General features: G+C 39.2%; 1 protein-coding gene across 2 annotated transcripts in view; it reads right to left on the bottom strand.

Annotated features, from left to right (window-relative positions):
- Positions 1–467: 467 nt before the first annotated feature.
- The window catches only part of GABRA3 (gamma-aminobutyric acid type A receptor subunit alpha3), a 250,009-nt gene continuing 234,759 nt past the window's right edge, over positions 468–15,717 (bottom strand). Inside the window, exon 10 of one of the 2 annotated variants that reach the window (XM_060002519.1) lies at positions 468–2,781. In XM_060002519.1, the coding sequence (XP_059858502.1) occupies positions 2,446–2,781 (336 nt within the window). In that variant the 3' untranslated portion in view covers positions 468–2,445. The remainder of the gene's footprint in view (positions 2,782–15,717) is intronic. The other variant, XM_060002520.1, reaches the window with a different exon arrangement.

Below are 15,717 nucleotides of genomic sequence, written 5' to 3'. Positions count from 1 at the left end.
TAAACTCTGTAACAAATAAGGGTCATCATCCATTTCCAACACATGGACTAACCAACTGGACAGACACTCTCCCTCTGCCTAGTAACTATTACCTAAGGGAACTATTGCCTAAGGGAAATAATAATCAATAGAAAAGAACAAAAGCCTTTAGAATTGCAAAGAAAATAACTTTCTCTACTTCCTGGGAGTGGGTGAATTTAGTGGAGGAAGCAATACAAGTGTTTCCTTCTCTGTCATATTGGGTAATGAGACCCCTGAGTCAATCAAAGCTGTTTTCACACGGGTTCCATTTTGGATTACTGTAATAGGTCTCTTGCTCTTGGGATACCTTTTCTCCAGCATATTCCAATGGTGTTAAGAAGTAAGGATGGCATGAGAATAGGAGTGAAAGCCAAAAACAGAGTACTGCCTGTGTTAGGCAAAGAGTGACCAAAAAAAGTTCTCTAGCCCGAGTGAGTACAATTCAGAAAGAGTTTAATAAACAGCCGCTAAACATTGCACCAAAGCATTTGGAAACACAATTTCTACAGAGGCAAAGGTCAGGCTTCCATTCTAAATTCCTTAAGATGATCATTAACAGGACAATCATTAACAGTCCCACACACCCCACCCCCCCATCCCACCCCCCATCCCCACATATCCACGACACTACACTCTTTTAGTCATGAACTTACATACAGACACAGTCTTAGGAATAATGGGACTGGCATGCATTATCCCAGCAATGGCAAGGAAGCAGGGGATGGGGGAAGGATGGGTGAAAAGGCGACCAGCAGCTAATGATAGACCCCTTAGGAGCATTGATCAGGGAGTAGGCAGGGAGAATCTCCTTTTGGTGCTCTCTGTGGTGTTACTTAGGGGTTCTAGGATACTTTGGACTAGTGGCTGGGACTGCCATCTTAATCTCATTTCCTTGAGCCATGACTATTAGAAGTGGTCTCCTTGGGTGACACACTGTGACTTTCTAAAAATCTTTTTGGTGTCCAACCAAACTGCATTCAGGACGCAGCATGCCTGTTGAGATTGTGCTGATTCTGAGATCAAGGTGGACCTGGATTCTCAGCCCTGTCTTCATTTTGGCCTTTGGAAAGGGTCACGTGACAGTTCTCTATTACAGACACTTGTAAGGAGCCTAGGCAAGTCATTCAAACACATGAAACTGAGTTTATCTACCTTATAAATATTTTACAATTATGACTGTCCCTTTTACTCATATTAAGAACAAATGAGATCAAATCCCCTAAATAATATGTTATCAAACTGATAATAAGGTTAATAATTTAGTTGACTCAAAAGTCAACTAAACTCCAATTCATCCCTCTTAAAATTGGCATCAACAGAGGACCAGAGGTCCCTGACACAGTAGGAGCAAAGTTCTTGGACTTGGCCTACGGTTTGGAGTGTGAAGGGTGTGGAAGGAAGAATTTGATTTTCACCTGCCAGTAGCCCTCTTTTTTGAGCCAGATTTCAGCCTCAACTACCATCCAGCCCAAATCACTTACTCCATCCAGTATTTGACTAGCTGCCTTGGCAGGGAGGTGACTTTCCTGTCTCTCTAATGTTTTTAAAAATTTAGGCATTTGATCTAGAATTTGTTCTATATGTCCCTTTTTAGTATAAATTTTAAAAATTACTTGATCCTTTTCCTAAAGAGTTTGCAGGCAGTAATGAGTCCAAGCTAAGCAGTGTCCAGCTGGCTGCAAGGGGTTCAAAGGGCTTGAGAGAAAAGGGCTTTCTGGAGGAGAGGTATACCAAAGAGGGTACTATTTTCCTGAGGGGCTAGACATGGCAGGTCATCAGCCATGTTGGTGCCAGGCTGGCCCAGTTGGTTCTATCTGTTTTGGCCATACATGGTAGACAGTGGTAAGCCTTAACTGTCCACATTAACCTCCAAGCCAATAAAGGGGTTGTGGGCCATGTTCAGAGATTAGCACTGGCTCCTGCCTTTGTTATCAGTACTTATGCCTAGTGGGCCCTGCTGTGGGCAGGGGAGGTGGCAGGCAGGACCACATGGGACGCAGCCTGGCTCCCTAGTGAGTCAGAATCATCTGATCTGGACCAGTCAACAATCATCCTTAGTCTGGAACTTTCAAATAGCCAAGGCTCTCACTACAGGCCATAGACTCTCCTGTTCTTTCTTTAGTGGGCAGAGTGCAATAAAATACATGCTGTGCCCTCAGCTGAGGGAGACTGGCAGATTAAGATGAGCAACTGGACAAATGGCAGTGTTTGGCTCCAATGAGGATATACTCAGCAATGGGGAAAAGTAATTTTTTCTGTTGTTATTGTTTCTTCATTGAGATTCATAAATATTAATTGAGAGTCATGGCTTGGTAAGAAGGTTAAAAAAGAAGAATCCTGAAACACATGAAGGGGAGCCCTGGGGTTTGGGTGCATGGGCACTTCCTAGGGTATACAGTGCTCTGGTTGCGGCACCGCCAATATCTACTGTTTGCGGATCATGCCCTTGATAGCTGACTCCCGATTGACATATGTGGCCCAATAGACCAGATTGAAAATGGCAAAGAGCACAGGAAAAATGATGCGGGAAATTTTGTCAACCTTGCTGACACTGTTGTAGGTCTTGGTCTCAGTTGGGATATCCTGCACGTAGGTGGTCTTGGGTGAAGCAATGATTGTCGGGGTTGAGGAGGCACTAGGAGCAGCGCCCTTGGAGATGGTGGAGAACTCAGTGTCCTTGGCCAGGTTGATGGGATAGGTGGTCCCCACGATGTTGAAGGTGGTGCTGGTTTTCTTTGTCGGGACTGCTGGTGTTTTCTTCTAGGGGCCAGAAAAAGTAGGGGAGAAGGGGGGGAACAAAACAAAAGCTAATTAATCCATTATACAGAACACCTTCAGACGCTGTGGGGAGGAGGCACCATGAGGGAAGTTAGGAAAGAGAGGCTATGAAGCCAATAGCACTGAGTAGCCAGGTTTGTGTCTGGGGATAATTGAAGATGAGTTTGAAAACAGAAAATTTGCAACATCCTGGTTTACTAGCTATGTGGCTTTGGCCAAGTCACTTCTCTTAGAGCTTTAGTTTCTTCTTCTGTAAAATGAGGATCAAAATATTTTTCAGGGTTGTTGAGAGGGTCAGATTAAAAGTTGGTGGCATAAATAACTGGAAAACTGTGAAATCTTGGTCACATGTAGGGTCCTGTACAATAATGTGATTTGATCCTCACAGTAATCATGTGAGGTAAGTATGTGAGATTACTCCCATTTGACAGATGAGAAAACTCAGCCTCAGACTGAGTGGCAGAGCCCACACTAGCCACCTGGGCTCTCAACTTTTATCCAGGGCTGCACTGTACTGCTTTCTATAAGTATGAGACACTTTTTGGTTACCCGAGACATAACTCCAAAAGGCTTCAACCATCAAGTGGCACATCTCCTGTGAGGAAGAGAGCTTGGTGAGTCTGAAAGTCATTTCGTCTTAAAGACACATAAATACTATAGCATGTTTACATGCATCATTATAACAGTATCTCACCCTTCATGCACTGTAAATGTCCACTCTTGCAAGGCTGCAGGCAGGAGCCACAGCCTCCCCAGGGAGTTATGCAAATGCTTCCCTCTGACACAACAAAGGCAGGGATGCTGGGGGCTTGCTATGACACTACACTTTGTTTTCTTTTTCCAGATTATAAAAAAACTCAGTGGTAAACAAACATAGACACATGTGCCCATTTGTTCTCATATATATGACTTGTGTATACATGGACCTTCCATGTAGAAAAGAGAAAAGAAGACAAAGCTCAGGCCTGGATCAGAAGAGAGAGGCTGAGGAACAGGGGAGGACAAAGACAGTGGCTGAGGTCATAGTCTGAGTGCTGAGCTCATAGTGTTTGTTGCCTCACTTCCCTCTCTGGCCTTTTCTTCCTTCCATCTCTCTTTGTTTCTAGGGAAAAGTGGAGCTAGATGAGCTTCGAAAATACCCAGGAGTATTTGACAAAAAGTGACAACTAATTATGTTGCCCTGATTTCACACACCTCACATTGTTCCCTTAATGTTACTTTGCTTCCCATCATCTGTTTTACTTCTTTACTTCCTACTCGTTTCCTTCCTAGGTTTCTCTACTCCCACCCTCTCTTACTGACCCCCTTTCTCCTAATCTATTTCTATTTCTTTACTTCTTTACTTCAGAGTTCCCACCATTTTTATCGTTTTTTTTTTCTTTAGACCACACTGCCATTTATCTTCCTGATCCTAATAATAACTTCTGCCCAATATTTACTGAATATTTACTGGGCCAAGGACTATGCTAGGTGTTTAGGGATACGTAGGAAGGTTAAAAGTTCAGTCCCTGTTTTCTAGGAGTTTACAGTCCAGCAAGGGAGAGAGCCTTGTGAACACATCGTTGCCATATAATGTGATAAGAGTTCTAAGAGATATGAACAAAGTGTGATGGGAATTCAGTAGAGGGAGGGGCAAAGTACCTACAGGTGCTGGAAAAGGTGGCTCAGAGAAGGCAATGAGGATGGTGAGCTGGGTTGCAAAAGATGCGCAGGAGCTCACCAGATGAAGATGTAGCAAAGGCCAGTGCACAGGCCAAAGGCACTGCTTATTTGAGGGATGACAAGTAGTTTGCTGTAGTTGGATGACAGTGTGCATGGTAAAGGCCTGCCTGTGCTGGCTTCAGGGTTTTCATCAGGGAGGGGAAGGGGAACAAAAAAGGGGGTGCTGGTTTAAGTAAATGAGCAGTCTGACTAATGGACATTTAAAAAGCAATACTGTTCTTTCTCCTTGAGGATTGTAGTCACATTGCTACAAGTGGAGGGGGACAGAACTCTAAGGCTTCTAAGAACTGCGTAAATGCTTTAAATACTGCATGGGACTCATTTATAATTAGCAAATTCATTGTGAATACAGTCCTGCTGCTAAATGCCTCTGCTATTAAATAAAGGAGCACTTCACTTGTTTGCCTGCTTACTTATTAATTTGCTTAGTAATCTCTTTGTTTTTCATGGGTACACAAGAAAAAAAGGAAAAAATGGAAAGAAAAAAACCACTACCCTGACTTTGCTAGAAGCTTTCACACTCACATATATTATTTCATTTAGTCATCTTATTAGCTGGTTACAGCCAAGTCTCTGAAATAATCATTCTGAACAGCAAACACTTTATTTAGCTCTGTAGGCACTTTGTGTTCTATAGGTGGAGAAACAGCAGTTGACTTAATCGCAGATTTTTTAAGTAATAAAAGAAAATTACCTTTTAATTTCCCTTGCCCTTTCCATCATGGCACATTTTAATCAGCCACTATAATTTTTACCTAAATTGTCAAAGAAGGGAAATCAAAGCCAAAGTTGTAGTGCTGAGAAGACAGAAGCAGGAGGCAGAGATTAATGGTTAATAATTCCCATTTCTGCATCTAGTTTTCTAATAATTCTCTATGCCCTGGAATTTGATAGATACAAACTAGTGACTTAACTTTGACCAAGATGCAATTCTGTTCTTACCTCCTTAGCCAATGCCAGGCTCTTAGCTACATGATAGATGTTTACAGAATGAAAAATTACCCCCCAAATAAAGATTCTTGATGTGATTTCTAGTTTTTTCCTCCTGAGTCTTGACCTCTCCTATACAGACAGCATATCTCTATAGTTCATCCTGGAGTAATTCCCATACCACCAAAATGAAATTGACTCTTCCAAATTCCTCCAAGCATTTTGACCTGAGGACAAGGACACTTTTCTTTCTAGAAGGCCACCTCATGTGGATTTTGGAATGAGGTAATGAAAACTTTTATGGATCAATGCATGTCCAACTCATGAGTTTTTCTCAGATGGCACTCATGTTTATTATTTCCAGAAGTGCTAATTAGAGAGTTATTTGAAGCCCTGAATGTACCCGAGACCACCAGGACCTCAGAGTATATGCAGATATGGTCCTGTGACTCTGTGTTAACCCCGTAACATTCATCCAGCTTTCCTGAACCCCAGTTTTCAGAAGTGGGGCAAAGTAATGGAATATATGCTATGTTGGATTCAAAGACAAATCAGACAAAGACCCAATTTTTAAATGCAAACAACCCAATTTTTTAAATGGCAAAGGACTTGAATAGACTTCAAACATCTTCTTCTCCAAAGAAGATATAGAATTGGCTAATAAGCATGTGAAACGATCCTTAATATCACTGGTCATAAGGGAAATGCAAATCAAAACCACAGTGAGATACCACCTTACACCCATTAGGGTGCCTACTATCAACAATAAGAGCAATAAAATAAAAAAAGAAAATAACAAGTGTAGACAAGGATATGGAGAAATTTGAACCCTTGTTTACTGTTGGGAATGTAAAATGGTACAGAGGCTATGAAAAATGGTATGTCAGATCCTCAAAAAATTAAAAATAGAATTAAAATATGACCCAGCAATTCCACTTTGGGGTATATACCCTGCAAATTTAAAGCAAGGTCTTAAAGAGATACTTGTACACCCATGTTCATAGCAGCATAATTCTCAATAGCCAAAAGATGAATGCAATGAAAGTCCATCCATACAGTGGGATATTATTCAGCCTTTAAAAGGAAGGAAATTCTGACACAGGTTACATGAATGAACGTTAAGGACGTTATGCTACATGAAATAAGCCAGTCACAAAAAGACAAATACTGTGATCCCACTTATATGAGGCACTGAGAGAAGTCAGATTCATAGAGACAGAAAGTAGAATGGTGGTTGCCAGGGGGAGACTGGAGGGGAGAATGGGAATTTCTGGTTTCATGGGGACAGAGTTTCAGTTTTGCAAGATGAAAAAGTTCTGGAAGTTGGCTGTACATTGTGAACATACTTATTAAAATTGGTTAAGATGGTAAATTTTAGGCTGTCTAATGAGGAACAGTAATTAAAATAAGAGAGAACTAAAATATAAGGGAGAACATAAGAATTATACAGAAAGGCACAAATGCTGAGTCAAGTGAATTCAAAAGAGTAAGGGATCATGCTGGATCAGGAAGAGGTCAGTAAGCCAATAGAAAGGGGAGAAAATGCAGGTGGAAGAGAAGTAATCACTGGCACCAGTTTACTGAGAGGGTGGGAGATATCCAGAGCATATGTGGGGAGGTACCTGGGGCCAGATCACAGCTAAGGAAAGAGCGGATGAGACTCAGATACTATCTATGGTTTATCAATTTTGTTTATCTCTTCGAAGAACCAACTTTTAGTTTCATTGATCTTTTCTATTGTTTTTTTAGTCTCTATTTCATTTACTTTTGCTCGGATCTTTATGATTTCCTTCCTGCTACTAACTTAGGGTTTTGTTTGTTCTTCTTTTTCTAGCTCCTTTAAATGTAAGATTAGGTTCTTTATTTGAGATTTTTCTTGTTTCCTGAGGTAAGCTTGTATTACTATAAACATCCCTCTTAGAACTGCTTCTGCTGTATCCCAAAGATTTTGGATCACTGTGATTTCATTTTCATTTGTCTCCAGGTATTTTTAAATTTCCTCTTTGATTTCTTCAGTGATTCATTGGTTGTTTAGTAGCATATATTTTAGCCTCCATATGTTTGTGTGTTTTGCAGTTTTTGTGTGTGTGTGTGTGGTTGGTTCCTGCTCACATGGTGTTACAGTCAGAAAAGATGCTTGATATGATTTCAATTTTCCTAAATTTACAGAGGCTTGTTTTGTGGCCTAGCATGTTATCCCTCCTGGAAAATGTCCCATGTGCACTTGAAAAGAATGTATATTCTGTTGCTTTCAGATGAAATGACCTATAAATATCAATTAAGTCCATCTGGTCTAATGTGTCATTTAAGACCAGTGTTTCCCTATTAATTTTCTGTCTGGATGATCTGCCTGTTGATGTAAGTGGGGTGTTAAAGTCCCCTACTATTATTGTGTTACTGTCAATTTCTCTCTCTATGTCTGTTAATATTTGCTTTATGTATTTAGGTGCTCCTATGTTGGGTGCATATATATATTTACAATTATTATATCTTCTTTTTGGATTGATCCCTTGATCATTATGTAATATACTTCCTCATCTCCTCTATCTGTCTTTATTAAAGTCTATTTTGTCTGATATAAGTATTGCTACACTGGCTTTCTTTTCACTTCCATTTGCATGGAATACTTTTTTTCCATCCCCTCAGTCTGTGTGTGTGTCTTTAGATCTGAAGTGTGTCTCCTGTAGGCAGCATATATATGGGTCTTGTTTTTTTATCCATTCAGCTACTCTGTCTCTTTTGATTGTATCATTTAGTCCATTTACATTTAAAGTAATTATTGATATGTATGTTCTTATTACCATTTTGTTAATTGTTTTTGTCTGCTGGTGGGTGAGGCTGGTCCCAGGGCTAGAGCAGGCTCACTGGAGAGTGAGGCCAGAGCCTGGGGGGTTCTGAGGCTGGTGCCTGCCCACTGGTGGGTGAAGCTGGGTCCCAGGGTCTCTGGCTGGAGGTCCCTGGTCTGGTGCCTGCACACTGGTTTGTGGGGCAGATCCTGTGCCCTCTGGTGGACAGGGCCATGTCCAGGGGCAGCTGTGGGCTCAGGGGATCTTAAGGCAGCCTGTCTGTTGGTGGGTGGGGCTGTGCCCATGCCCAGTTAGTTGCTTGGCATGAGGTGTCTCAGCACTTTTGCCTACAGGCAGGGATGGGTCCTGAGGCTTATAAGCTAGAGGGAGGATTTCACAATGGTGCTTACCAGCACCAGTGTCCTCATAGTAGAATCAGCTCCCCAAATGGCTGCCACCAGTGTCTGTGTCCCCAGGGTGAGCTGCAGTTGCCTCCTACCTCTCTGGGAGACTCTCCAGATCAGCAGGTAGCTCTGACCCAGGCTCCTATTACTGCTTCTGCCCTGGATCCCGGAGCAAAGAGTACAGTTTCTACTTCCCACAGCTCTCTGGGACTCTAGAGAGTAAGCCCTTCTGGTCTTCAAAGCCAAATGCTCTGGGGGCTCGTTTTCCCAGTATATGACCCACAGGCTATGGAGCCCAACATGGGGTCAGACCCCTCTCTCCTTGGGGAGAACCTCTGCAATGGTACTTATCCTCCTGTTTGTGGACTGTCCACCTGGGTTTATGGAACTTGCCTATATTGCGACTCCACCCCTCCTATCCATCTTGTTTGGTTCCTTCTTCATACATTAGTTGTAGAAGATCTTTTCTGGTACATTCCAGTCTTTTTCATCAATGGTTTTTCTGCAAATAGTTGTGATTTTGGTGTGTCCATGAGAGGAGTTGAGCTCAGGGTCTTTCTACTATGCCATCTTGGCTGATCCACCTGTTTGTTTCTGTTTCAATCGATTCACCAGGGATAGAGTGTGACTGTTGTCAGGGCATTTACACCTACTTTAGAAAAGGGTGGGAAGGCCACCAGTTTATGAATACAAGTTAACCCACAGTGAATATCATTCACCCCAGAGAGAAAATATCAAGTGGTGACTCAATTTGTGGCTATTTTTACAGGAATGCCCCCAATTTTTTTTAACATTTTTATTGGAATATAATTGCTTTAAAATGGTGTGTTAGTTTCTGCTTTATAACAAAGTGAATCAGCTATACATATACATGTGTTCCCATATCTCTTCCCTCTTGCATCTCCATCCCTCCGACGCTCCCTATCCCACCCCTCTAGGTGGTCACAAAGCATGGAGCTGATGTCCCTGTGCTATGTGGCTGCTTCCCACTAGCTATCTATTTTACATTTGGTAGTATTTATAAGTCCATGCCACTCTCTCAGTTCATTCGAGATTACCCTTCCCCCTCCCCGTGTCCTCAAGTCCATTCTCTACATCTGCATCTTTATTCCTGTCCTGCCCGTAGGTTCTTCAGAACCTTTTTTTTTTTAGATTCCATATATATGTGTTAGCATGTGGTATTTGTTTTTCTCTTTCTCACTTACTGGGACAACATTAAATACACCAACATTCGAATTATAGAGGCCCCAGAAGAAGAAGAGAAAAAGAAAGGGACTGAGAAAATATTTGAAGAGATTAGAGTTGAAAACTTCCCTAATATGGGAAAGGAAATAGTCAATCAAGTCCAGGAAGTGCAGAGAGTCCCATACAGGATAAATCCAAGGAGAAACATGCCAAGACACATATTAATCAAACTATCAAAAATTAAATACAAGAAAAAATATTAAAAGCAGCAAGGGAAAAACAACAAATAACACACAAGGGAATCCCCATAAGGTTAACAGCTGATCTTTCAGCAGAAACTCTTCAAGACAGAAGGGAGTGGCAGGACATATTTAAAGTGATGAAAGGGAAAAACCTACAACCAAGATTACTCTACCCAGCGGGGATCTCATTTAGACTTGACAGAGAAATTAAAACCTTTACAGACAAGCAGAAGCTAAGAGAATTCAGCACCACCAAACCAGCTTTACAACATATACTAAAGGAACTTCTCTAGGCAGGAAACACAAGAGAAGGAAAAGACCTACAATAACAAACCCAAAACAATTAAGAAAATGGTAATAGGAACATACATATCAATAATTACCTTAAATGTAAATGGATTAAATGCTTCCACCAAAAGACATGGACTGGCTGAATGGATACAAAACCAAGACCCATATATATTCTGTCTACAAGAGACCCACTTCAGACCTAGGGATACATACAGACTGAAAGTGAGGGGATGGAAAAAGATATTCCATGCAAATGGAAATCAAAAGAAAGCTGGAGTAGCAATTCTCATATCAGACAAATTTTTAAAAGCCATTAATGATAAGAAACTAAACTTTTCCAAACTATGGATGGAAGTTGAGCATTTTCTCTAATGTAAAATAAGATAAAATATTATTCTAGAGCATTCAAATATACTTACCTGAAAATAAGAAAAAAAAAACATAAGAATTACTGTGTTTCCAAAATTTAGGTAAGAACTTATGAATACTTTAAAAGCAGTTCTAAGAATAATAACTGTCTTCTTTTTAAAAGCAGAGGTTTATTTCTTCATCTTAATTTGCTTTGATTATTCTTAATTTTCAAAAAATTGAATCAAGGTAATAATGCACCTAGTTAAAAAGAAATAAATGTAAAGACTTATAATGAAAACCAGGAAAGTCTTATCCCCATGTATCCCGACCTTGTCCAGCAATTCATAATTATTTTTAATTCTCTTAGCTGATACTTCTAACAGTTATTTATATATTTCTAAATAATATGCTTATACTGCTATCTGTTTTGCACATAACCATTCATCTTTTCATGATAATGATTTACCTCACTTATGCAACCCTTCCTCCATCTTCCAATACAATTATAACAATATTTTTAGTTCAATCAATAATAAATCATATCATTATAAATGACTATATAAATACCTCTAACCTCTTGCTACAAACTGCACTGGTTCCTCTCCAGGTGTGCTTGCTGCATAGATTTCATCTTACGTATTCCCTTCATCTATCTCCTCTGTAGGGTACCCTCTTCTCTGGATCCAATGTCGTTCCCTTTTTTGTTCTGTTCTCTTGTTTTAGTAGAACATATCCTCCAGTATTTTCCTAAGGTGGAATGCATGGGAAGTGACATTTCTGAGTTCCTGCAGGTCTGAAAATAACTACTCTACCTTTTCACTTAAGTGATACTTTGGCTAGGCATAGGATTCAAATCCTCAGATTTAGGGTTTACAACTCCACTGTCATTCAGCATCCAATGTAGCTGAGAAGTCTGATGCCATTCTGCTAATCATTTCTTTGTAGATAACATTTACTCTCTTTCTAGAATCTCTTTAGACTATCATTTATCCCTGGTTTTCTAAAATTGCAAGATGATGTCACTTTACGTGGGCCTATGGGGACAGTTTCAATCTGGATGCTTATATCTTTCCATTTGTAAAGATGTCTTGTTCTTTGTTAATTTCCTTTGCTCTCGTTTCTCTGTTCACTCATTCTGCAGCTTCTGAGTTGGATGAATTTTCTGGATTCATCTCTAAGCCCCTTAACCTTTTCTTTTACATTCTCCATTTATTTCCTTTTTACCCTACTTGTAGGGAGATTCTCTTCAGTTTATTTTCCCACCTCTCTATTGAAATTTTTATTTTGGCAGTTATTTTTCATTTCAAAAGCTCTTCTTTATTCTCTGATTTCCTTTTATATTAGCATCCTATTCTTATTTTATGTATGTATTTACAACTATAAGATAAAATTTACTTTTGTTTTTCTTAAATTCTCTTTAATTCCCTGAATTATCTCTGTTCCTGCCAAGATGAGTTTTGTTTTTGTTTTTTTTAATCTTTTCTTTTTCACGTTGAAAATTTCACTTTGGTAATCCTTGGTATCCCAGTTTTATTTGGCAACATAAAAGATGTCTGTATGCTCAGTGTACCTGAGCTGGGCTTGCTGATTTGCAAACTATGATTTAAGAAGATTATTTGGAAGGAGGTCATTTTATGGGGTACTCCAAAATGTCACTATGTAGAGGTCTCTTCTCTGGAGACATTCAGCTTCTTTAGAAGAGAAGCTTCTGCTGTTCTTCAGGAAAGTATACATCTGGCTGTAGACATTTTACATGTTGGGCAGGCTCTGGGGTCTTGACTACTTTGTACACAGACTTTTAGCCAATCCCCCTAATTGCAGCCCCATGATTTACTGTCTGCTGTACCAAGCACCTTGAATACTGAGTTTCTCTGGGGTTCTATCTTACTCCAGCTTGATAAATCAGTTCTTATTCTCTCTTTCCCCATTCATTTTTCTTGAAAAATGCATTACAGTCTCTTGTCTGACTGAAATCCTTCTCCAGATCTCCTGGTACTTGTGGGTTTAAACCTATTTTATTTCTTTACCCTCATTTTAATGGAATTTTTAAAGGAAGCAGTGATAAAACATGTAGTTGTTCCTCAGAAGCCCAGAGTTCATCTATTTTGCAGGGTGCTATTATAAGGTAGTCGTTAGTCATTTGTCTTCATTTGAAAATGAATTTTTGTTCCTACCTACCCCTTCTTTTCCTTTCCTTTATCTTTCCCCTCACATTTTATCTAATCCTTGATCATAGTACAGATCAGAAATAGATTTTTGAATCATTTTTATTAGTTTTAAACAGTTTTGTGCTCACCCATTCTAGCTTTATGAGGCAAATAAGGTTTAATATGTCTCTTTAAAGAAGGAAAAAAGCAGAATAAGTTATGATTAAATTTCACTATTTTTACTTTTAATGCACTTCATTTTTTTGTCCTGTGGGTCAGTGGTTCTCACTGTTAGTTCATTCATATTGTAGCAGTGTAGACAAAGCACAGCACCCTCACATTAGAGATCCATTTTTACACATTCCATTGGTTTTTTTTCAAATCTCATAATCAACATCCTTTCAATAACTTAAATAGATTGACCATGGAGAGGGACTAAGGAGGACGACTGAGATCACCATCTTTGCAGAAGACTTTTAGATCATTCTTTTTGTTCTCTTTTTTTCATTTTCAGTACTCCTTGGAATTAGAGAAACAGTTATCATTTTTGACATCTACATTTACAGTTTCTTAATCTATTCTAGTGCTCTCTGTACCTTCAAACCACCACTGCATCTCTTCCCAGTCACAATAAAAAGTCTACCATATTTTTCACAAGGTATCCATGACTGCCTTTCAGATATCTGAAATTAGCAATCATCATCCCCTTAATGCATTTGTCCCTTCTCCACTGTAGTAACCAAACTGGAACAGCATATTTTAAACATGGTCCAACCTGTACAGAATAAAAGGGGCTTATCATCTCACTTGGTCTAGGTAACTTCTAACTCAGACTCAAACAAAATTTGGCTTCTCAAGAGTTATACCACATGGATGGCTTATATTAAATTTGCCATTTTCCTATATCCCAGCATCTTATTTATAATATACAATTTTTGTTAAGTTTTTTTATCCTAGAACTAACTTTTTTAGAATCTATGTGTAAGAATATATACACTACCACGTATAAAATAGTTAGCTAATCGGAACCTGCTATAAAGCACAGGAAGCTCAGCTTGGTGCTCTGTGATGACCAAGATGGGTGGGATGGGGGGTTAAGTGGGAGGGAGGTCCAAGAGGGAGGGCATATATGTATACATGTGGCTAATTCACTTCATTGTACAGCAGAAACTAACACAACATTGTAAAGCAATTATGGTCCCATAAAAAAATTTAAAAAGAAAATAAAATGTTAATCTGTTGATTTCAGCCTGTTCTTTCAAACTTCAGAAATTCTCTTTGATTCTAATTCAGAAGATACTCCTCTTCATTAATGCCAGTTTACAAATTTGAATCTCCTACATTCTATATCTTCATTTAAGTCACAGATGACAGCATTTAAGAGGGAAGGGTCAAGGACAAAGCCCTGTGGCTTATCACAGGAACGTCCATTCAGGTTGATGACCCTCCATCAATGAATTATATTTGACTTCAGTTGGTCAACCAACTACATCAGCATAATTGTATTACTTTTTCTACTGCTGTTTCTTCTTCATGAAGACATAATTTTAAAAAGTTAGTCAGATGTCTTTTCATGAATTTTCTTAAGGTTAGTTTGGCATAATTTCTTCTTAGTGAACTCAGACTGGCTATCAATAGTTACTGCTAACTGCTCTTAAAACATCTGTATAATAATATATTCTAGGGAATTTTCAGTTTAATATGTCAGAGTAAGGACATCTTTGCTCCCTTTTCTTCTCTGTAACCAATCAAAATTATAAGAAAAACGAGATATAGAAACCAAAACTCTACCTTTGATGAAAATTGAAAGCATTTTCTCATCCCAAAAAGTAAGGGCTCCCAAATGCAGTAAAAATTGTATCAGGGTGAAGAAGACACAAATGCACTAAAAATTGTATCAGGATGAAGAAGACACTAAGGATGCCTACTGTTCTGGATTTCAGGCCAAGAATAGAGTCCTAAAGGTGGGTGGCAGGACCTGAGTGAGAAAACAAATGACCCTTGTTTTGAAACAAAATGGTTTTAAGGCTGGTAGTGAGAACATCCTGGAATACTGTTTGACCACCACAGAGTAGAGAGGAGGTAGAGACTGGAAAAATTAGAGGATACAATACTACACATATGCGCGTGCACACACTCTCACACACACACACACACACACACACACACACACACACTACACCATACATAGAGGACTTTCTTGTGAGTTATTTATAAGAATTTATATAGATAACAGATCATGGTCAAACTACTCACTTTCAACTACATACTCTCAACTACTCACTACCATCCTACTCATTCTCTCAGTCCCTCCCCAAAATGATACTTTCACACATAGCAGTGCTAGTAAAGAACTCCTCTAATACAACTTCAAGTAACAATTGAAAAACAATAATATGGTATTGATGCAAAATATGTTACAAGGAGAAGAAATAACCAATAAAGGACTGTGTAACAACACACAAAACAAACATAGAATACATGAAAAGCTAAGTCAGCAGAAATCATAAAATGAATATAAGGAAAAATAATACTGCTATAGAAATGAAGGAGAATAGGCATGGGTGAAAATGTTCAGAGACATGGAAGACACACTTGAGAAAAATGAGAAAAATGAAATGGAAAATAACAGTTACAAATTACTAGAGAAAAATGGTAGATATGGAGGACAAAGTTCTATTATATGTATAATCTGCACTTCTAGGAAGATAACAGATCAAAGATATGTTTCAGGAAAGCTTTCCTGAAACAAAGACACTTGTGAATCCATAGGCTTAAAGGGCAACATGCTGTCCTAGGAAAAATTCATAAAGATAGATCAAGATATATCCTTGTAGGGCTTCCCTGGTGGTGCAGTGGT

The sequence above is a fragment of the Delphinus delphis genome, chromosome X, assembly GCF_949987515.2.
Source record: "Delphinus delphis chromosome X, mDelDel1.2, whole genome shotgun sequence".
Lineage (NCBI taxonomy): Eukaryota > Metazoa > Chordata > Mammalia > Artiodactyla > Delphinidae > Delphinus > Delphinus delphis.
The sequence above is the reverse complement of the archived record's forward strand: the minus strand, read 5'-3'. Positions and strand labels throughout refer to the sequence as shown.